We start from the raw sequence: 25,106 nt of genomic DNA, 5'->3' as shown, positions 1-25,106 counted from the left end.
TTGACTGATATGATCCAACACAAGTCTGACTACAGAACTGTCCATTCTGACAGAATTCACTGTTATAACTTACTTTGACTGATATGATCCAACACAAGTCTGACTACAGAACTGTCCATTCTGACAGAATTCACTGTAATATCTTACTTTGACTGGTATGCTCCAACACAAGTCTGACTACAAAACTGTCCATTCTGACAGAATTCACTGTAATAACTTACTTTGACTGATATGTTCCAACACAAGTCTGACTACAGAACTGTCCATTCTGACAGAATTCACTGTAATAACTTACTTTGACTGATATGCTCCAACACAAGTCTGATTACAGAACTGTCCATTCTGACAGAATTCACTGTAATAACTTACTTTGACTGGTATGCTCCAACACAAGTCTGACTACAGAATTGTCCATTCTGACAGAATTCACTGTAATAACTTACTTAGACAGGTATGCTCCAACACAAGTCTGACTACAGAATTGTCCATTCTGACAGAATTCACTGTAATAACTTACTTTGACTGGTATGCTCCAACACAAGTCTGACTACAGAACTGTCCATTTTGACAGAATTCACTGTAAAATCCATATTCCCCACAGTGATTACACTGACAAACTAAATCTTTCTTGTCACCACTATCATCTGTTTTCTCTAAAATGTCAAAATCAAACCATGTACTCCTTACAACAAAATTTTTATACTTACATGTATATGTTATTTTATTTAAACATCATTTCGTCCAAGGTTATAGTTGTCTTTCTGATATTGTTTTACATCTCCACCTTTTTTATTCATTTTGTATTTATATCATGTCATAGATCAAATTTATTCATTAAGTGTATGTTCACTTGTTTTTGTCAATGTCTTTTTGATTGAGTTAAGCCATTTCAATTTATATTTCATAGTGTGTCTTTCTTTGTTGTAATGTTACAGTACAGTACTACTTCAGGTTAAAGCGAGGTTGGCACCTGTTTAAATGCTTAAACCTGCTGCATTTGTTTGCACCTGTCCTAAGTCAGGAATCTGTTGTTCAGTGATAGTTGATGTTGTTCATAAGTGTTTCTTGTTTCTTGTTTTTGATATAAATTAGACTGTTGGATTTCCTGTTTGAATTGTTTTTCACCAGTTATTTTGCGGTCCTTTATAGCTTGCGGTTCAGTGTGAACCAAGACTCAGTGTTGAAGGATGTACTTTGACCTATAATTGTTTACTTTTTACTTATTGTGACTTGGAAAGAGAGTTGTTTCATTGACACTCATACCACATCTTCTTATTTCTTTTATTTTAAAGTATGTATTATATTACATCCATTTTTCTATCTTTCCTTGAATAAGCCTGGTATGTAAAAGGACAGAAAAAAAAAAAATTGAACCAGCTAGCATCCTACCTTCTTTCATTTCTGTATCCTCTTTAAACACATTATCCCCAGAAGCCTCTGTAACATCCTTACTCTGTTCTGTCTCACTACTAGTGTTCAAGGTCTCATCACATTCCAATTCCTCAGTTATTACTTCAACACAACCAAACTCATTCAGAGTAAACTATAAATACAAGCTTCAAAATGTATTCTTTTTGAAACAAGCTATTATGCAGTTAACAATAATCATTGACAAGGCATATAATGTTTCCTCATCATATAAGCTTCTGATTATCCTTTTTTCAACTTAAAATAAGTAGTACAAACTAAACATGTTTAACCCCGCGGCAATTTTGCGCCTGTCCCAAGTAAGGAGCATCTGGCCTTTGTTAGACTTGTATAATTTTTAATTTTAGTTTCTTGGGTATAATTCAGAGTTTAGTATGACGTTCATTATCACTGTACTAGTATACATATTTTTTAAAGGGCCAGCTGAAGGACACCTCCAGGTGCCGGAGTTTCTCGATACATTGAAGACCCATTGGTGGCGTTTGGCTGTTATCTGCTCTATGGTCGGGTTGTTGTCGCATTGACGCATTCCCCATTTCTTTCTAATGCAAAGAGAGATGAATTTTAATGCTAAATGACATGTGACATTACTTTACATGACTTTGGATGCTATCAATTCCACAGTAATTGGTTGCAGTGATTGGCAAGTGTTGCCTAACTGATGTTTGTACAATACTCATGTTTCACTTTGACCCCATTATTGTAATAGAAGAAAACAAGAATGTGTCCCTAGAACACAGATTCCCCATCCATATCATCATTTTCTATGTTCAGTGGACTGTTAAAATAGGGTAAAAACTCTAATTTGGCATTAAAATTAGCAAGATCATATCATAGGGAACATGTGTACTAAGTTTCAAGTTGATTGGACTTCAACTTCATCAAAACTACCTCAACCAAAAACTTTAACCAGAAGCAGGACAGAGGGACAAACGAACAGATGCACAGACCAGAAAACATAATGACCATAAATTGGGCATAATAAATGGGGCATAACAATAACAGTTATATGTTAGAAGCAGTGCTTGTGCTAATTGATTTAATACTATAATCAAATGAAGTTTTATCAGAATTAATCAAAGCATATTTAGGTAAGTATAAGAAGTAGAAAATGCCAATCAATGATCGGGTTCCAACATGAAATTTACCTTGAGTTCACTCCCCTCCAACGTTCCTACTCCATCTTTCCAAGTCAGCGCTTCATAATCTGCTACATCTTTACTTTCTTCTTTTTTCTCTCCTTCTGAAGTTTCTTTTTCGTTCTTTACTTCATCAACTTCCATGGCATTATCTGTTGGTTCTTGTTTCACAGTTTCCGAGGAATTTTCACTTGGCTCATTTTTTACTGACGTTTTATTTTCAACTTTAACTTCTGTCATTTCATTTTCTATTGTGATTTTATTTTCTTTCATAAGTTTCTCAAAGTCTCCTTTTTCACTTTTAAATTGCTTGACTGGTTCTTCAATTTTTTCATCTTTTACTGTAGTATGGATAGATTCCTCTACATTAGAAGGTTCCTCCTTTACAGTAGAATCAACAACTGGCAAACATTCCGGTTTATCTTCTACAACCATCTGAACAACACCAGAAGAACTCATATTTCCTAAAGCTGCATCATTTAACTTGATAATATCGTTCAATTGATTAGCCATATTCTGATTTTCCAAAAGTTGTCTGTCTACATTAGCAATAGATGTGACAACTTGCGGCAAGGTTGTATTTTCCTTAGCAGGTAAAGTAGCAGAGTTTTTTCGATTTGTTTTTTGTTTCGGTTCAACTACTGGTAAATCTGTTTTCTTTGTCAGTTCTGGTATCAATCCATCTAGGTCTGAAACAGGAGTTGGAATCTGATGTGCCGTATCCTGCTGCATAACAGGCATTGGAACCAAGTTTTTATTTTGAGACAAAATCATATACTGTGTTGCCAGTGGATTTTTCTTTGGATTTTCAAGGATGTGAGCTTTCATACCTGGTGCCTGGAATCTATTGACAGGGGACTGAACTATAATACTAGACTGAGCTACACTTTGTGGGTTAATATTCAATTTAGGTGGAATTTGAGAGGTTTGTCGGATAGGTGGTCGGATTAAAACAGTCGAAGGATTACGATTAGAAAGTGCCTTATTACTCTGGATGACTGGATTTAGCCTAACCTGGCCAGCAGCCTGTGTATTTATAGTAAAAGTAACTTGTTGGTGTCCTTTTGCATTCTGTAGCTGTATCTGACTAACTAACGGTTGTTGTTGCTGTGCTTTTATTGCCTGGGCTTTTCCAGTCTGCTGAAGCAGGCTAGCCTGTTGTTGAACAGTCATAATATTAGAAGGCTGGGAATTTGTGTCTGTTTTATTATTAGCACCTGTAACTAATGGTATTTGAGCAATAGGTCTGACAGAAAATATTGGCTGGTTTGTTGTTTGCACTGTTGATAACTTAGCTTGTTGACCACTAATAGCAGGTTGTGGCCGGATATATCTGGTTGTCTGAAAATTTGGTATGATCAGCTGTTGCTGCTGTTGATTAAGAACTGCAGCATTAGGAATCTGTTGGGCAACAATCCCACCTGACAACTGTGACAAAGAAACTTGACCTTGGATCTACAAAAGATAATACAAATTACCAGGCTATTAATAAGACAAACTACACCTTTTCATTGATGACAAAAACATAGAATTTGTCTTACAATCAACCATTGAAATAGTTTATACTTGGAAAGCAGCCCTGTATTAATATATAGGTTTTTAATGATATTCATCTTGTTAAGGTTAATAAAACATGTCAAAATGTTCTCACCATTCTTTTTACTTGACTTGTATCTGTTTTTTGTAGGAATATAATTCACAATTGTTTTACTGATCTCTGTGCTGAAAATATACTTACCACTTTTTGTGTGGTTATGCCTTGTGTTGTTTGTGGTCCAACTTGAAACTGGACCTGTCCTCCTGTTACCTGTTTCTGTTGCACAGCTCCCTGTATTGTCTGAACACCTCCTGCCAGTCCTGGTCTGGCCATAGTAAAAGCTAGATTACCAGGTCTAACTGTTACCATACCACTGGAACCAACATTCTGTATTTGTGACTGGTTAAGAAAGGATATATTGCCCCTGGGGCTTGGAGCAGAAAATCTCATCTGTCCAGACTGTACTGTCCTTCCTACAATACACATTCATAATTCATTGGGTTACATCGACTAACACTGTACTGATTTCAGTTTAACTATATAAGACTATGTTTGTTTATAAAACCCTAATGCTTCAGGTTTAACGTCCCTATTCTGACCAGATGTGCCTGCATATTTGCATATCCTTCACATCCAAAAAACACCTATACTTTGAAAATCATATAATGAGCAAATCTAATAATGATTAAATGACTAAGAATATCAATCCTTGATTTATGAAAACCTGAGCTCATCACCTGTCACACAATTTTTTTTTTTAAATAATTAGAAATTTTTGGGAAACATATGTTGAATTTATATATTTTAAGGTTTTTTCTTCTTTTACATTCAATAATTTCTATATATTATATAAATCATATAAAGTGTTGACACAGAGAGATGTCTTGCCTTTATGTTATTTGATAGTATACCGCAAATTGAAATTAAAATGGCTATAATTTGTGATGTTCTACCAAAACAATTCAAAGTCAATAAAAGATGACAATGCTGTGCCATAGAAATGAGAAATGCCAATGCTTATACAACTGCATTCTCAATACCATTATAATAAGAATTCCCTTTAAACTGGCCATATAAACCCCATGGAATTGAGACCTTCAAATACTAATACAACTGCTTACCAAATAACATTGACTGACCATTAGTAGCAACATGTGGGGTTTAAACTCACAACCTCATTGCTGAATGGCTACTTATACAGTTGATGAACTATTTAAACCACCTGACCATCAAGGCCCTTGTGCTTTTTGACAATACTGCCTGCTTGGGTGTATGATAGTCAAAAAGGAGAACAAAATGTTAACTGTCAGTTCACTCAGTTGTATGTGAATCCTTAATATTTTCACCTTACTGAGAGTAAACATACAATTTGTTATTAATAGATTACATTATTCAGGGGCACGAGTCAAAAAAGTTGACCTGCGTTCAGAAATTATAAGGGTAAAGTTTGATTATGTATGAATTGATGGATGAACCTTCAGTTTAAACAGTATTTAGTTCAAATAAATTGAATTGGATTAAGCAACAGGCATGCCTATGTTAGCCCTCTCCACGAACCTTTAATGTCTAACAGCAGATTAAATGCATATTAAAGTTGAGAACATACATTATTGTCTAAAACATGATCATTTGCTTTTTTACCAAGATCATCCTTGTTTTTCAAAGTTCTATTTTCAACATTTTATCAAAATAGCCTATGTAAAATAAGTATGTAAAAAAATTCTTCTTGGAGGTAATAGCTAAAAGAATCATGCTTGGTAGGCATGCATTAAATTCTTAGTTTGATCCTGCCAAGATTGAATGCATGAACACCAGCACTTGAGGTGAGCAAACTACAATGTAAAGCCTCCACCATCACTTAGTGGGAACATACAAGTTTAATTGCACTAACAGTTTGTTAAATAGAAGTAAGACAATTCATCTATTTTAACTAACAATAAAATATTATTGATCTATTTTATGGTATCATATTTTACCAAATACTGTGAAAGTACTTTAATTCGTGGGTATCAATTTTTGTGGTTTGAGCAATATTTACATGTTCGTGGGTTTTTAAATTCGTGGATTTTAGTTTTCTAAAAAAAACAATAATTGAAAAATTAAAGCCTTTAGAAACGAAGGTAACAAATAGTCTGGATTGAAGGAAATGGCAAAGTAAACATTGTCTGGCGTATTTATAAAATTTAGTTCTTGTATATATGATGAGTTAATTGACCCGTGTAAATCGTAGTGATAACAATTATTAACCCATGATAAAGTGATCAACAGATTTAAGACCATCAAAGGTGTGAATTAGGCCATAAAGATGTCACCTAAAGAAAACAGGAACTTATGCTATAAATGTATTTTGTATTGTCAAATAATTCTTATCAAAAATCAAGCCCAGCACGAAATTAATATTTCCCATATGTACGAGAACTATGAGGATATAAAATTAACCCTTTTGTCATACTAGCATATCAATACCGGATATCTGACTTTCATCGATCAAAATTTTTTTTTATGAGAACAAAAAGATCAAAAGTTGTACAGTTTAGGTTATTAAAGATTAAATGGGTATACTCCTGCATGAGGTTGTAGTTCTGTGACTGCTATTAAAGTATTCTCAGATTTGGCGTTATTCAATATATTCTCTAGGTCATATCAGTAGTCAACTTAAACCTACCGATGGGGATCTGTCCATGTCTTGATTTGAACAATGGTTGTTGTATTTCGTTCGACACTTAAATTCGTGGATAAAGACATCCACGAAAACCACGAAAATTGGTACCCCACGAATAAAAGTACTTTCACAGTATATTTAAAACTTTATTTGGAAGTCTTCTATTTAGTATTGTAGTTTAAGCACTGTGACTACAAATTTGAGCAAAATCTGACATTACAGATGCTGTACCTACATAAATCTTATAGTTAAAAAAAACAAGTGGAGGCATTAAAAAATAAAGAAAAGAAAAATGAATATGACCATATCCCATAACCCAAAATATTTCTAATGACTTAATCAAATAAAAGAAAAGAAATAAAAATGAAAAGCTCTCATCAAAAAGTCCAAATGAATAAATAATTACATTAGATGTATGTTTCATTATAATACTTTATTCTGATTGGCTTACTGCACATCACGTGTTATTCCGTAAACAATTGCATCACTCAATAAAACTTTTCATTCATGATAACACGTGGTCCCACAATAAATAACAGGTGAATTAAATAAAAGCAATATAAAATTCGTGTTTTCTTGATCATAGCTAAAAAATGTAATTATAAGTATTGAATTGTAAAAGCGTTGATCGTGCGCACATTTTTAGAATGAAGCGCTTCCGCGCTTCATACAAAATGTACTTCGGTCAACGCTTTTACATCCCAATGAATTTACAAAAAGAAGCATTCAATTCTTAAATGAATGACTGAATTACAACAACCAGCATGCTTTACAGCAGTTATATGCCAAGTTTAAGTTCACATCAAAATTGTTTCCCTATGAACTATAAAAACTGTCTTTTCAAACAAGATGTGTATCTTTAGGACACCATGCCCCACTTTCTCTATCAATGTTCAGAGAACCATAAAATCTGGGTAAAAACCAGGATTTGAAATTAATTTTTTAAAGTTCAAATCATATTAAACATGTAAACGATATTTTGATGTGATACCAGAATTTTAGACATATAAGACCATATAACTTAGAAAGTTAATTAGCAATATAATGAATATGTGTTCAATCTGTACTCTGTATCTTAAGTTTTTTTTCAAGTTCTTTTCTTTTTATTCTTTGTGTTGATCTGACAAGTCAAGCCTTTTCCATCAAATTTTTTAGTAATCCACATTCAGCGACATTTTGTTTGATTCTGTAACAAGTCAGAAGCCAGCTGTAATTCAGTGGTTGTTGTTTGATTCTGTAACAAGTCAGAAGCCAGCTGTAATTCAGTGGTTGTTGTTTGTTGCTGTTTATCATAGTTATTTTTTTGTTTATTGCATAAATCTGGCAGTTAGTTTTCTGGTTTGAATTGTTTACATTAGTCATGCCTTTTAAAGCTTTGTCTGCGGTATAGGTGTTGCATTGTTAAAAGTATTACAGTGGCCAGTCATTGCTTACTTTTAATTTCATTTGGTCTCTGGAGGAGAGTTGTCTCTTTGGCAAGCATACCACATCTTCTTATTTCTATCTAAGTTTCGAGTTAACTTAAAGAACAACTGCAAGGTTAATCAAAACTTTAAACTGTGAAACAAGAGGGATTAACAGACAGAAAGAGGCACAGTCAGGCAAAAAGAAAATCAATGTATTCATCTATTTCTTAAATTTCAGTTATTTCAATTATAATCTAAGAAAAAATATTGTATGATGAATTTTAACTTGGCATAAAACTGTATACAGGGGTGTGGTGTGATTAAATAAACTGTATACAGGGGTGTGGTGTGATTAAATAATTTGTTTCAATGCAATGTAAATATACAGAAAAATATAAAAAGAGGTTTACCCTTCACCATGGTAACAGGAATAGCAGCATGCTCTGTTGTTGTCTTCCAGTTTATCATTCCTGTAAACATGCATATCTGTATGTATTTATGGAGATTGAAGTGCAGTTATATGGTCTTATACATAAGAAAGAAAATCTATCATGATTAAAAGTATTCCAGCATCAATGGATATCAATATCTTATTCATGCATGAAGTCACATGAAAGAAGATATTCAATTTTGATTGTTCATTAATTGAAACAGTTAATCTGTGCCAGATAACTATATTAAGGCTATAATGAAATGATTAATATGATATATAAAATGTTCAGAAGTTGAAATCTACTATTTCCTAGTAGTTATATGGGGTATATAAACATATATATTGTCAAGCGTGTATATTCTGTAACACTCTTCAAATAACATATTTTTCAAAAGCAACCTGAAGAAAAAATATTTTAATTTTTTTGTACAATTCTGAATGAAATAAGCAATAGGTTTCAAGATGCATGTCAATATATTAAACATTCAGGATACAAAATGACAGCTTGTTGTTTCGTATAAAATAACCAATTGTAAGACTGAAGAAAATAAACATATTGGGAGGTATAATACCCTTGTAACACTGACCATTGGCAATAGACTGATAGGTCTGGACTCTGGACTGAAAAATGGTGGGTGGAAAAATACCCTTGTAAACACTTACCATTGGTGATACGATAGTAAGATTGATTGGCCACTGCTGTAAACAGGTGGTGGGTAGAAAAATACCTTTGTTAACACTTACCATTGGTGATACGATAGTAAGATTGATTGGCCACTGCTGAAAACAGGTGCTGGGTAGAAAGATACCTTTGTTAACACTTACCATTGGTGATACGATAGTAAGATTGATTGGCCACTGCTGTAAACAGGTGCTGGGTAGAAAGATACCTTTGTTAACACTTACCATTGGTGATACGATAGTAAGATTGATTGGCCACTGCTGAAAACAGGTGCTGGGTAGAAAGATACCTTTGTTAACACTTACCATTGGTGATACGATAGTAAGATTGATTGGCCACTGCTGAAAACAGGTGCTGGGTAGAAAGATACCTTTGTAAACACTTACCATTGGTGATACGATAGTAAGATTGATTGGCCACTGCTGAAAACAGGTGCTGGGTAGAAAGATACCTTTGTTAACACTTACCATTGGTGATACGATAGTAAGATTGATTGGCCACTGCTGTAAACAGGTGCTGGGTAGAAAGATACCCTTGTAAACACTTACCATTGGTGATATGATAGTAAGATTGATTGGCCACTGCTGAAAACAGGTGCTGGGTAGAAAGATACCTTTGTAAACACTTACCATTGGTGATACGATAGTAAGATTGATTGGCCACTGCTGAAAACAGGTGCTGGGTAGAAAGATACCTTTGTTAACACTTACCATTGGTGATACGATAGTAAGATTGATTGGCCACTGCTGTAAACAGGTGCTGGGTAGAAAGATACCTTTGTTAACACTTATCATTGGTGATACGATAGTAAGATTGATTGGCCACTGCTGTAAACAGTTGCTGGGTAGAAAGATACCCTTGTAAACACTTACCATTGGTGATATGATAGTAAGATTGATTGGCCACTGCTGAAAACAGGTGCTGGGTAGAAAGATACCTTTGTTAACACTTACCATTGGTGATACGATAGTAAGATTGATTGGCCACTGCTGTACCCTTACCATTGGACTTAAAACAGGTACTTGGTGGAAAGATACCCTTCTAAACACTTACCATTGGGTTGTAAACAGGTGGTGGACGGAAAGATACCCTTGTAAACACTTACCAAAGGACTGTAAACAGGTGGTGGGTTGAAATATACCCTTGTAAACACTTACCCTTGAAAACACTTATCATTGGATTGTAAAAAGGTGGCAGGTGTAAAGATACCCTAGTAAGCACTTACCCTGGTTAACACTCATTAGACTGTAAACAGGTGGCAGGCCGAAAAAAATCCTTGTAAACCCTTACATTGGACTTTAAACAGGTGGTGGATCGAAAAAAAAACCTTGTAAACACTTACCATTGGACTTTAAACAGGTTGTGGGTGGAAAGATACCCTTGTTAACACTTACTATTGGACTGTAAACAGGTGGCGGGTGGAAAGATACCCTTGTAAACACTAACCATTGTACTGCAAACAGGTGGTGGATGGAAAGATACCTTTAAAACACTTACCATTGGACTGTAAACAGGTGGGGGTGGAAAGATACCTGTTGAAATTATCGCAGGAACATAACGTTCAAACTATTGTACATGTCTATTGTCGACGTCGTATTTTCAGTGACGTGTCCTTGGGCGGAAATACGTAGTTACATATTAAATGTAATGGCTGAACAGTTGTTGTAATATTGTTGCCTGAACTATCATCTATATTTATGGTGCCTTGACCAATGGATCTCGTAAAATTGAAATCAGTCCAATCGGGGAACAGAAGCGCTGTTACCAGATTATTCCGAAGATTAGATGAAGCAAAGGAGAATTCGAATTTCGACGAAGAAGTTATTGCAACACTCGGAAAACTAGTGCAACCAGATGCTCTGCAGGGCACAGCTTTATACGACCGCAGAGGTTGAACCCTGAACGGTTGGGCAAGTATGGACACAACATTCAAGCTGGATTCAGCTCTAAATTTGGATTGTGATTGAATAGTTGACACAGCATAGGTTTCTGACACAGAATGAATGTGGTCTAATGAACTTAAAATATTTTTTTTGCCTTTGAGCAATTCACTATGCTGTTGAATATTAATCCTCTCAAAAAAATGTTTGAAGAAATTTTCTTTTTATTTATGAAATCTGAAATGAGAAAAATTTAACCCCCCCCCCCCCCCATTTTTTTTTTCACATCCCCCTTTCTCTTTTTCCAAAACTGATCTCAAATCTAATTTCTAATGGAGTTTGCAACAATAACTACTCATTTAAATACATCATAAAATATTAAAATATAAAATAAAGTGCTTGTTATCACCGAATGGTAAAGACTGTTTTAATTTATCAGTTGGTAGTAAAAGTGAATATACATTGTATATTGTATAAAACAATGATTTAAGTTGATTCAACTACTATTCTGGACAAAGAAAGATAACTCAAATTGAAAATTTCTTGCTATTGCGCAATACTGTGCAATTGAAAATATTTGCTTTTGCACAATACTGTGCAATTGAAGATTTCTTGCTATTGCACAATACTGTGCAATTGAAAATTTCTTGATATTGCACAATACTGTGCAATTGAAGATTTCTTGATATTGCTGAATACTGTGCAATTGAAAATTTCTTGCTATTGCACAATACTTAATATAATAATTTTGGATCCTAATTTGAACCAACTTGAAAACTGGGCCCATAATCAAAAATCTAAGTACATGTTTAGATACAGCATATCAAAAAAGCCCAAGAACTCAATTTTTGTTAAAATTAAACTTAGTTTAATTTTGAACCCTTTGGACTTTAATGTAGACCAATTTGAAAACGGGACCAAAAATTAAGAATCTACATACACAGTTAGATTTGGCATATCAAAGAACCCCAGTTATTCAATTTTTAATGAAATCAAACAAAGTTGAATTTTGGACCCCAATTTGGACCAATTTGAAAACGGGACCAAAAATTAAGAATCTACATACACAGTTAAATTCAGCATATCAAAGAACCCCAATTATTCAATTTTTGATGAAATCAAACAAAGTTCAATTTTGGACCCTTTGGGCCCCTTATTCCTAAACTGTTCGGACCAAAACTCCCAAAATCAATCCCAACCTTCCTTTTGTCGTCATAAACCTTGTGTTAAAATTTCATAGATTTCTATTCACTTTTACTAAAGTTAGAGTGAGAAAACTAAAAGTATTCGGACGACGACGACACCAACGTGATACCAATATACGACCAAAAAATTTCAATTTTTGCGGTCGTATAAAAACAAACATTGTTTGAGGATTTAAAGGAACAAATTCTAAAGTTAACAGAACCGGGAAAATGTGGAAAATGAGATTATAGATTCAGATGAATATTCAGTGGATATGGAAACAAAGATTCACCACATACGTAAGTTCATACAAAATGTCCAAACAGTCCTATCACATTGATTCACATACAACAACCCACACATTAAATCCAGAAACTATACCGTTTGTTCCAACGCACAACATAGCCAACCCACACAACGCACAGTCGTTTAAGAACTCGTCTGTAAAAGCCAGTCACACGTTCAACACACAGCAAAGTACATTTTTGTCAGCTAGTAGTCACCGCCTAGCCAAACTTTTGCTTCCAATATTCTAAGGCAACATCTTAGAATGGCAAACTTTCTGGGACTCATATGAGTCGGCCGTACACCTTAACTTGTCACTTACAAATGTACAAAAATTCAATTATCTGAAAGCACAGCTAGAACATGAAGCATTAGGATCAATTGCACGTTTCGCCCTAACAAATTTCAACTATGATGAAGCCGTAAATTTGCTTAAAGAGAGGTTCGGTCAACAAAACAGGTATTACGGGACCTCTGTAAAAGCATTTTAGATGAGATCAATATAATGAACGCAGGACAAGAGATAGAGTGGTCACACCTTTCACCCACAACATAAGCTTTCTCTGCCGGAGCGAAATCGACAAAGTCCAAATCTTTCAAGAATATTGAGACAAGACCTTGTGTGTTTTGTCATGAAATACACACACCTACCCAGTGCAATAATATAACTAACACGGAATCCCACATGGACATGGTAAAACGAGATAAGTTATGCTTTAACTGCCTTGGTAACCACAGACTTAACGAATTTAGATCTGAGAATACATGTAGATATTGTAATAGAAAACACCATACAAGCTTATGTAATGCCCACAAAACATATGACACAAAACCAAGGAATGAATTAAGCGATATAACACATACGAATTTCTGCGAAAAAGATAACCTGAGTAGCAACCTGCCAAACACGCAATCTTCTATTTGACAAACATTCACCTCGTAAATGATATTCATGATACGGAACAAGATGCTACCATTTTGTACTCTCAATCGACCAAATCGAGATCAAATGTACTTTTGAAAACCGCTGTAACTCAAGTAGGGTCGAACAGTTCTACATTGACACAAATATTCTCCTTGAGGAAGGAGCGCAAAGATCCTTTTTAAAGCAGGGTGTAGCGAATAAACTTAACTTACGGATAGAGGGAACAGAAATTACACAGTTATCAGCATTTGAAGGTAAAGAGAAAACAGTGAGACACTTAGAAAAGACAACAGTCTACCTGAAAACCGATGCAGGACAAGTATTGCCAATCAAAGTACTGATAGTACCTTTCATCTCTATGCCTCTACAGAATTTTTATAAACCAATATTATGCAAGAGTTCCCATGAGAAGCGCATGCGCAGATAGAGGTCACTGCGTTAGCAGATTTTAAGAGGTTAACACGTGGAAAATTTTAGAAACTTATTATTGAAAGTTTTGATTCTATTCTTATTAATTGGATTTATTATTATGTTCAATGGATGAACAGTGATATCAGCAACGTTTGCTGTTATAGGTCCTTGAACATTATAAGACTGACGACTGCGGTCGAGGTCGTTCTTGTGACCACAGTGTGACTGTCCAAATATCCGACCGTAATGGCGGATGAAAAGGAAGAACATTCCAAAATGGAAAGACATTCTTCGAATGACAGTAGATTTCTTCATTTTCATGAAGTTAATCAACAACACTGCAATATTGATAACGCTTCTAATAATGAACTTGTGTTTGAAGCTAGACTTGAAAATGTAGACAATTTGTGCGTAGGGGGCGGAGCTCCATTGTCACATGTGTCAATCAACCAAACACCGGATGTTGACAAACAACCGGATCTGTATCAGTTACTGCTACAAACTCAAATGATAACACAAGCATTGTTGAACAATGAAAGAACTGATTCTAACACGCCAGTTAAGAAAAACAAATGTGGCAAACGACGTACAACATGTACTGTATCTGCCAGTGATGACGCAAGCCCATCAAGTTCTAAAAAACAAAGATATGAAACTGAAAGTGGCCACGGACATGGATCACGAGTACAATCTGAGTCTTTGACACAAAGTTACATGAAAGAACTTCAAGAACTTTGCCAATCACAAAACAACAAACAAAATCAAAGGGAAGCAAGCCCTTTATCTGATGTCTCAAGTGAAAGTGAATCAGAAAGCTCAAATAATTCTGACAATGAACTTGATCAACAAGAAATACAGACTAACATTAACAGTAATAGTACTTCTAATAAAAACAATGACACTATGTCTGTCATTGAAGATATGAAAGGCTTCATGGTAACTGAAGAGAAAGCTGGTCCCAAGATAAATGATGAACTGGCATCTGTTGTCAATGATGGCTTGAGAAAAAAGGCCAAGCAAAACAAAGTTGATGAGCTAACCAAAAAGTATGCAAAGCCAGAAAATGTACACAGTTTGACAGTCCCAAAAATTAATTTGGGTGAGTGTATATAAAGTAAATATACTATTTAACATATGATACATGTACAAAAATGTACATGTTAAATTTTAAAATTAATTAAAATTCAATTCTTTGAAAATAAATATGTACATGTAAATGTATTTTTTAAAATTTAATTCAAATCAATATAAATTATTTGATTGAGGCCGACATAAAATACAGGAATTCATTTCCTTTTCAGGTATCTGGTCACAGATGTCAATATCTAATAGAATGAACGACGTCAAACTACAAAAAATTCAAAACCTATTGGGCAAAGCAGCGTGTCCTATGCTGTATTTAATGGACATGTTTCTTGGTAAATCTCAAACCAATGATGGACTCACGACAGAAGAGGTACACTCTGCTACACAACTCTGTAAGGACGCGTACCAAATGACTCAAGTCACGTATGCAGACATTACTTTTAGACGAAGAGCTTTAATACAAGCAGAAATACAACCAAAATATAAAGCTTTATGCAAAGATGATGTTCCAGTAACTGATTTTCTCTTTGGAAATGACATCAAAGATAAAGTCAAAGAAATGGATGCTGAATATACAGTAGGGAAGAAACTGGGCAAAACCAATTTTAATGTTGGAAAGAAATCACATGATGACAAGAAAACTTTTAAGAAGCCATATGTACATGTACCAAAACGTCATTTTGACAAACCATCAAACAAGAAAGATTTTTTAGGGAAACCCACTTACAAAAAGAAAAAGTTCAAAAAGAAGTTCCAAGAGCAGGACAAGAAGTTTTAGAATTGCCAAAGCAAATTAGTTTGCCTGTGAGTACTTCAGTTCAGCAATTGAATACACAATTTACATTTTCAAACACACCAGACAATTTCATTGGTGGGAAAGTGAAAACATTCCTAGATAATTGGATGAGTCTTACTTCAGATAACTGGGTTTTAGATGTTGTAAAAGGGTATCAAATTGAGTTTGAGCAAATTCCATATCAAAACAAAGAACCAAATTTATTACAATTTGATAAAGATGAAACAAATATGGTACAGTTAGAAATAGATAAATTTTTACAGAAACAAATTATAAAACCAGTGACGTATATTAAAAATCAATATGTTTCAAATATTTTTACAAGACCAAAGAAGGATGGTACATGTAGAGTAATTTTAAATTTAAAAGTTCTCAACAATGATATTGAAAAACACCATTTTAAAATGGAAACATTAAAGTCAGCAATACAATGTGTGTCACAAAACTGCTGGTTTGCTTCTATTGATTTGAAAGACGCATATTATTCTATTTCTATTGACCACAAAGACCGAAAATATTTATGGTTCTATTGGAATGATCAGTTGTATGAATATACATGTTTGCCTAATGGGCTGACAACTGCGCCAAGGATATTTACAAAAGTTTTGAAAGTGCCATTTTCACATTTAAGAAAAATTGGACACAAAAATGTAGCTTACGTTGATGATAGTCTTTTGATCAGTGATAGTTATTCGCAATGTGCAATTAATATTTCTGATACAGTCACCTTATTGGATAAATTAGGCTTTACTATTCATCCTGTCAAATCTGTATTTGAACCGACACAAACAATTACATTTTTAGGATTTGTTTTGAATTCAATAACAATGACAATTAAACTTACAACTGAAAAAGCACAAGCAATAAAACTTACATGCTGTAAATATGTTAAAAACAGACAAATGTCAATCAGGCAATTTGCACAGATTATAGGCAAATTGATTGCTGCCGAACCAGGAGTTGAACATGCACTTATATATATAAAATCTTTAGAAATAGAAAAAGACAAGTTTTTAAAACAAAACAATGGCGATTTTGACACTAAAATCATCATTTCAAATGAATCAGTAGATGTGTTAAATTGGTGGATTTCTCATGTTGAGTCTAGTTTTAAACCATTAGTACGAAAAGATCCTGAGATCATTTTAAAAACAGACAGTTCAAAAACTGGTTGGGGTGGTGTTGTCGACAATACACAACTTCAAACCAAGGGTTTTTGGTCTTATGAAGAGCAGAAATTACACATAAATTATTTAGAACTGAAAGCAGCGTTTTTAGCATTAAAATGTTTTTGTTCAACAAAATCTGATAAACATGTTCGAATATACATGGATAATATGGTAGCTGTGACCTATATAGACAAAATGGGAGGTAGAATTCAATCTCTTAATACCTTAACAAGGGAAATATGGCAGTGGTGTATACACAGAAACATTTGGTTAAGTGCTTGTCATTTACCGGGAAAAACAAATGTTGAAGCCGACAAATTGTCACGTTCTAATAATACAGATCTAGAATGGAAACTTAACACTAATGTTTTTATGTGTATTAATTCAATATATGGTCCGCATGATATTGATTTATTTGCTTCAAGGATAAATCATCAGTTATCGAGGTATATTTCATACTTACCTGATCCTAATGCTGAAGCAGTAGATGCTTTTTCTATAAGATGGACTAACTTTAACTCATTTGTTTTTCCTCCTTTTAGCATGGTAGGAAAAGTTATCCAAAAACTGATATTGGAGGAAGCAGAAATAACCTTAATAGCACCTTTGTGGAGCACTCAACATTGGTTCCCTCAAATACTGCATCATATTGTTCAGGATTCTTACATAATACCCAGGGAAAAAGGACAACAGTTGTTGATACTGCCAACAGATCCTCAAAAGAAACATCCGTTGAAAAAACTGATTTTGGGTGTCTTCAGATTGTCGGGCAAATTGTTCAAAATACAGGACTATCAAAAAAGGCTGCAGAAATTGTCATCTCATCCTGGAGACAAAGTACACAAAAACAGTATTGGACATATCTCAAAAAAATGGTGTACATTTTGTTGTCAACGAAAGATTGATATTTTTACGCCAACTGAGGTGGATGTAGTGGAATTTTTGACAGTTTTATACGAGTCCGGTGTAGGATATAGTTCTATTAACACAGCACGATCTGCATTATCGTCATATTTGACATTGGGAAAAACACTGCCGATTGGTCAGTGGCCTTTAGTTAAAAGGTTCCTCAGAGGAGTTTATAATAAACGACCAATGTTCCCTAGATATCAGCAAACATGGGATGTTAATGTTGTATTAGAATTTTTGATTACTTTATCGCCTGTAAAGCTTTTGTCACTGAGATGTTTAACTTTGAAATTAGTCATGTTATTAGCACTAGTTACTGGACAGAGAATACAGACGTTACATTGTGTAGATTTAGATTTTATGAAAATTTCAAAAGACAATGTTGTAATTGAAATTAATGAGGTTTTGAAAACCTCAAAACCAGGAAAACATTTATCACCAATATGTTTGCCAGCATTTGTTGATGACACAAGACTGTGTATTGTAACAGTTTTAAACGCCTATATCGAAAGAACATCTGCAATACGTACATCTCAAAAACTTTTTGTTACATTTGTAAAACCATACCATCACCCAACAAAGTCAACAATTAGTAATTGGATTAAATTGGTTTTAAAGCTTGCAGGTGTAAATACTTCTGTTTTTAAAACACACAGTACTAGGGGAGCTAGTACATCAGCAGCACTTAGAGCTGGGGTGTCAGTAAATTCCATTTTAAAATCAGCAGGATGGACAAATGAGTCTACTTTTAGGCAATTTTACAATAGACCAGTTACTGTTCAAGAGTACAATGATAACTATAGTGTACGAGTACTTCGTGGAAAATAGTTTTGTTTTTGCTTATAATGTACCAATGTTCATGATGTATATAAGTTAATACAATATTATTTGAAAATGTCTTTATCATTACCAAAATCCATATTATGAAATGGCTTTGTTGCCTACAGATATATTGGTATTCCGTATGTCGTTGAAACAGTTATAGATATATATAACTAATTGTGAGCTGATTGCTATATTAATTTATAGTAATTTGGGAATCCAATACATTATTGTAATCCTACACAACAGGTATAAATTACACGTATTCAAGTAAATTGGCTCTCAAATCTCATGGGAACTCTTGCATAATATTGGTTTATAAAAATTGTAAAATTAAATGAGGCTTAGTTATAAGACGATATTTGATTAAAATTTTTATAAACCAATAGTTATGCTAAGAGTTAACATGCCCACCCTTTTTTCATCATTACTCACCCAGAAATTTATTCAATTATACATGAATATCTCTGAATAGTGACCTCTATCTGCGCATGCGCTTCTCATGTTAACTCTTAGCATAACTATTGGTTTATAAAAATTTTAATCAAATATCGTCTTATAACTAAGCCTCATTTAATTTTACAATCAAATGAGTAACATTGATACAAAGTTTGAATATTTATGTGGTTTAAAGTTAGTGCACACAATGACACAGCAAGATTCATTAGAGATATCATTGCTCGTAGGTGCAGATCACTACTTGGACATTGTAGACGACCATATAGTACGCGAAATGGTCCGACCGACGTGATATCAAAGATCGGATATTTGCTTTCAGGACCTACATACAGTAAGGAGATCAACACGTCAAATAATAACATGCTCAATTGCTGTAGAATGCAATCTAGAGATAATTCAGAATTTGGAGTCTATTGGAATCACTAGTAAGAAGATCGAAGAAGATAATGCATACATTAAAGCCTATCTGGACAGTTTAATTCAGTTGGATACACGTGAAAATAAAAATGTTGCTTGGTTACCATGGAAACAAGACACTGATGAATTACTTACAAATATAACCGTTACGAAGAAAAATACAGAAAACGTCACGACAAGACTCATTAAAACCCCAGATATGTTGAAGCAATACGGACACGATATTTAAGAACAGGAACGTTGGCAATTCATAAAAAAGATAAATAAAACAACAGAAACTTCAAGAAAACTACATTACATTATTGATCATGCAGTAGAGAAGGAACCGAGCATCACCTCTAACAGAATTGTTTACGACTCCAGAAAAAGATGGAAATTTGGATATCTTACGCCGTTACATTAATTTTATGGGACAAACGATAATAATGAACAATTCAGTAGCAAATACAACACTAACAGAACATTCTGTGACAAAATAGCCTGTGAGACCATACAGAAGTGGATTCACCAGTGATGTTAGCGATGAACATTAACAATTACACATATAGTGCAAAGTTGAATTTTATTTCATTCCATGAGAGACTTTAATTGAATTTAATCGCTAAATGTAATTTCCGTTTTTTATATGATTTTCTCAGTATTACAAAGAAAAACACAACGTGAGAGACAGTTTCAAAGTATTATTATTTATTAATGGACAGTTATTTATCAGTGAAACGATTTATCAATGGACAATTGAGATTTTTAGTAAATTGTGATAATTTTTACTTTTTCGCGGCCCCAGTATGTTGAGATTATCGCAGGAACATAACATTCCAACTATTGTACATGTCTATTGTCGACGTCATATTGTCATTGATGTGGCCTGGGGTGGAAATACATACTTGTATATTAAATGTAATGGCTGAACAGTTGTTGTAATATTGTTGCCTGAACTATCATCTATAATCCCCTTGTAAACACTCACCATTGGACTGTAAACAGGTAAACAGGTGGTGGGTGGAAAGATACCCTTGTAAACACTTACCAATTGACTGTAAACAGGTGGTGGGTGGAAAGATACCCTTGTAAACACTTACAATTGGACTCTAAACAGGTGGTGGATGGAAAGATACCCTTGTAAACTTACAATTGGACTGTAAACAGGTGGTGGTGGAAAGATATCCTTGAAAACACTTACCATTAGCTATAGTTAGTCTGATAGGCCTGGACTGTAAACAGGTGGAAGATGGAAAGATACCCTTGTAAACACTTACCATTGGACTGTAACCAGGTGTTGGTAGGAAAGATACCCTTGTGCTGACATGAATTGTCATTGATATGGTTATATTTATAAATTTACTGTTTACAAATTTTTGAATCTTTTGAAATACTAAGGTTTTTCTACCTCAGGCATAGATTACCTTAGCTGTATTTGGCAAAACTTTTAGGAATTTTGGTTCTCAATGCTCTGCAACTTCGTACTTTATTTGGCCTTTTTAACTTATTTGGATTCGAGTGTCACTGATGAGTCTTTTGTAGACAAAACGCGCGTCTGGCGTATATAATAAATTCAGTCCTGGTATCTATGATGAGTTTATTGTAAACATTTACCATTGGACCTGTGGACTGTAAACAGGTGGTGGTTGGAAATATACCCTTGTAAACACTTATCATTGGACTGTAAACAGGTGGTGGGTGGACAGATACCTTTGTAAACACTTACAATTGGACTGTAAACAGGTGGTGGGTGGAAAGATACCCTTGTTCAGGGATCTCCATGGATGAAAATTGAACGATGGAGGAACTTTCACCATCATAAACCGTATCTTCACCGTACAGTGTAGCGCGATCAAAAGTATTTCATGCCTCCACATAAGGATAGGTGAGCATGCTATAAATTCATTGCTTATTTAAATTATATTTCCTTGTTTTCAAAATTCCAATAGGGAACATACCTTTTATAATTGTATAAATAAACCAATTGTTCAGACGTTTCGGCCATTGGCCTTCTTCAGTTATTTATTATTCCTCTAAACTACATGGCTGACATTTCTTTTTTCAAAAAAAAAAAAGAAATGTCAGCCATGTAGTTTAGAGGAATAATAAATAACTGAAGAAGGCCAATGGCCGAAACGTCTGAACAATTGGTTTATTTATACAATTATAAATTATATTTATTTGAATTTTTATTATAAATTCTATATAGAAGTATATATATTTTCAATAATTGCCGTTTGTAACCCTTCAAAGTCAGCCCTCATGCCCCCTCCCTTACCCTTTGTCGAGAATGACCAATAGCTATCACGAAGGTCCCCATGTAGTTTTCTTGCTATTTTTGGTAATTGTTATCGGGGTTAAAAATCATGTGGAGCTTATTTTTCAAGGACACTGTCAAATTCAGAATTCATGAACCCATTACTGGTATGGCTGGTTAGCAGCAACGACAAAACGAGTCGTACGGGTTATGTAAAAGGTTAAAAAGATTTGTAAAGCAAACGTTGTCAAATGAAAAGGTTTTAAATTTTAATGACTTTATCTAGCAAATCGATGCTATGCAACATGCATCTTTCGAGTCTGAATAGAAACCGGAAACGCGGATGTATCAATTTGATTGTAAACTACGAAATGAATTCGGAATTACGATACGATATTTCTTTATAGGAAATATTAAAAGTTTTTACTTTTTAAGTTTTAAAGTAATTCTATATTATCGTTACAATACTGCAGTACTCGAGTTATTTGCGATGAAATAATAATTACTGTTTTACATCTTATTTTGTACTTCTTAAAAAGGGGGATGCTGATTGATCCTGATTGCGTAAGTCAAAATAAAAGCACGTGGTCGACTTGTTAAACTTTGTAACTGGATTATTAATTTATTTGTTTAATCTGAATTATCATAAGCATTTGCGGAAACTTAGTTAAATAATTCGACAAATTAATCGTCTATCTTCAGATAATATTCTCCTGTCTGGTTTGTTGATCTACCTGAACAAGCTCAGATACAAGTGATTAGCGATCTTAATCCGGATACCCCTCAGACGTTTGAACTGTATTGGATTATACTATAAAAAAAAGCCTGAGGGTTATGCAATTACATGCATTTATTTATAATTGCTAAAAATAATGGCGTCAGGCTATAAAAACGATCAGTTTTGAACGATGGCGGAAGACAATTGAACGATGACGTGGGTCATTTGATGATGGCGCAAGACATTTGAATGATGGTGGGGCGCCATCGTTAAACAGGCCATGGAGATCCCTGCTTGTTAACACTTACAATTGGACTGTAAACAGGTGGTGGGTGGAAAGATACCCTTGAAATCACTTACCATTAGCTATAGTTAGACTGATAGACCTGGACTGTAAACAGGTGGTGGATGGAAAGGTACCCGTGTAAACACTTACCCTTGTAAACACTTACCATTGGACTGTAACCAGGTGTTGGTAGGAAAGATACCCTTGTAAACACTTACCATTGGACTATTAATTGGTGTTGGGTGGAAAACTACCCTTGTAAACAGGTGGTGGGTGGAAAGATACCCTTGTAAACAGGTGGAGGGTGGAAAGATTCTCTTGTAAACACTTACCATTGGACTGTACACAGGTGGTAGGTGGAAAGATACTTCTGTAAACACTTACCCTTGAAAACACTTATCACTGGACTGTAAACAGGTGGTGGGTGGAAAGATACCCTTATAAACACTTACCATTGGACTTTTAATGGGTGCTGGTTGGAAAAATACCCTTGTAAACAGGTGGTGGGTGGAAAGATACTCTTGTAAACAGGTGGTTGGTGGAAAGATACCCTTGTAAACAGGTGGAGGGTGGAAAGATACCCTTGTAAAAACTTACCATTGGACTGTAAACAGGTTGTGAGTGGAAAGATACTTCTGTAAACAATTACCCTTGGCAATAGTTAGACGAATAGACTTCTGTTAACAGGTGGTAGGTGCAATGATACATTTGTAAACACTTACCATTGGCTATAGTTAGACTGATAGGTCTGGACTGTAAACAGGTGGTAGGTGGAATGATACCCATTGTAGATACTGATGCCTCATCACTACTATCTGTTCTCAACTTCTTAGCAGCAGATGGGTTATCTCCCCCTGATATTGGATTCATTATTTTTCTGAAAAGCAGAACATCACAATGTAGACTTATAAGATGAAGTTAGTAATCCATAACAAAACTTTTTTTTCATACAATTGCCTGTACTTTTTAAATGTTAGTAGGTGATAAAAATAATATTTTCTTACAATTGGAAAAACAAGAGCACACAAGTTAAAATGTCTTGTTTGCTTTATCATAAAAATAAGAAAATGTGACAACTCTACTTCAACTGAGACCAAATAATGTATACATAATGTAGGTCACTGTATGGTCTTCAACAATTAGCATAACTCATACTGCATACTGTATTAAGCTAGAAAGGACCACAAATGATAAATGTTAAACAATTAAAGCAAGGATCTTATGGTCTGATTAATGAACAAAAAAATAAACAGAAAATGAATATGATATACAATCAACTACCTGTGAATTACATGCTGCTGACTTGCGGCAAATACATGTACATACAGAATGTGGCAGTGTTAAACATTTTTGTTTGCACCAAATATAATCCTCCGCCTCATCAATCAGAACACATCCAACATCCAATAGATTTAGTGTAAAGATATCATTAACAGTTAGAGAAAACAACGCCTGTTACCATGCCAAAATAAAGATATTGATAGATTGTAGGACTGTGTTTACGGATCATGATTGAATACATGTTAAAACTCTTAAACATAAAAAAAAGTACTACTACCGGTAATCAGTATTTTAGATGTGGACCAAGCATTAGTTTAAATTCAACCAATGACCTCCCCAATTCAAGACAAGCATGCTATGATGTGGAGATCAAAGCAGTATCAAAAATTTAATGTACATAAAGCTTGTTTGCCATTGCATTTAAAGCTCAAATTCAACTTTTATAGAAATAACCATATTTTTTTCAGCATATTTTTTAAAAGCAAAAAGAATATATTTGAAGGATGCATTGTACATAGTTCAGGAAAGAGGAAATATAAAAAAATGAAAGAGGTTTTTTTTCTATGAAGGTATAAATTAAACAAAAAACACAAAAACAAATTGTTGAACTTGTGTGTTTTAATTTTTAATAAATCTGGAAAAGGAACAATTGTAATTTAAATTTGCAGTCCTATTTCAGTGTTATCAAAATGACAGAAAGCATAAATTAAACCATATATAAAGCAAATGTTAAAACATGTTTATCTTATTTGGTCAATTGTTATTTTTTGGCAATAACACTGTGTCAGCCTCATCAAAACAACTTTCGAGCTTTGAAAGGTATATAGTACAGTGTTAAATATTATGCCATGTAATTTGTAAGGAATATGACAGTTCTTGTCCATTCATTTTTGATGCGTTTTGTTATTTGATTTTGCCATGTGATTATGGACTTTCCAAATTGATTTTCCTCTC

At 34.1% G+C, this 25,106-nt stretch overlaps 2 protein-coding genes across 5 annotated transcripts in view; one reads left to right on the top strand and one right to left on the bottom strand.

The window, feature by feature from the left end:
• The window catches only part of LOC143053231 (lethal(3)malignant brain tumor-like protein 3), a 55,588-nt gene that overhangs the window by 29,199 nt on the left and 1,283 nt on the right, over window positions 1-25,106 (bottom strand). For 2 of the 3 annotated variants that reach the window (XM_076226170.1, XM_076226171.1), the window contains exons 2-7: window positions 23,594-23,748; window positions 8,583-8,642; window positions 4,306-4,577; window positions 2,577-4,022; window positions 1,390-1,543; window positions 518-653 (exon numbers count right to left, since the gene is read on the bottom strand). In XM_076226170.1, the coding sequence (XP_076082285.1) occupies window positions 518-653; window positions 1,390-1,543; window positions 2,577-4,022; window positions 4,306-4,577; window positions 8,583-8,642; window positions 23,594-23,741 (2,216 nt within the window). In that variant the 5' untranslated portion in view covers window positions 23,742-23,748. The remainder of the gene's footprint in view (window positions 1-517; window positions 654-1,389; window positions 1,544-2,576; window positions 4,023-4,305; window positions 4,578-8,582; window positions 8,643-23,593; window positions 23,749-25,106) is intronic. The other variant, XM_076226172.1, reaches the window with a different exon arrangement.
• Window positions 13,968-18,831, top strand: LOC143053333 (uncharacterized). Of its 2 annotated transcripts, XM_076226181.1 has the most exons (3): window positions 13,968-15,072; window positions 15,275-15,863; window positions 17,567-18,831. In XM_076226181.1, the coding sequence occupies exons 1-2, from the start codon at window positions 14,220-14,222 to the stop codon at window positions 15,835-15,837; spliced, it is 1,416 nt and encodes a 471-aa protein (XP_076082296.1). In that variant the 5' UTR covers window positions 13,968-14,219; the 3' UTR covers window positions 15,838-15,863; window positions 17,567-18,831. The 2 variants fall into 2 exon arrangements, with proteins under 2 accessions (XP_076082296.1, XP_076082295.1); XM_076226180.1 differs by lacking the exon at window positions 17,567-18,831 and having other exon boundaries at window positions 15,275-16,162.

The sequence above is a fragment of the Mytilus galloprovincialis genome, chromosome 1 (assembly GCF_965363235.1).
Source record: "Mytilus galloprovincialis chromosome 1, xbMytGall1.hap1.1, whole genome shotgun sequence".
Taxonomy (NCBI): Eukaryota; Metazoa; Mollusca; class Bivalvia; order Mytilida; family Mytilidae; genus Mytilus; species Mytilus galloprovincialis.
This window is presented reverse-complemented; position numbering and strand designations above follow the sequence as displayed.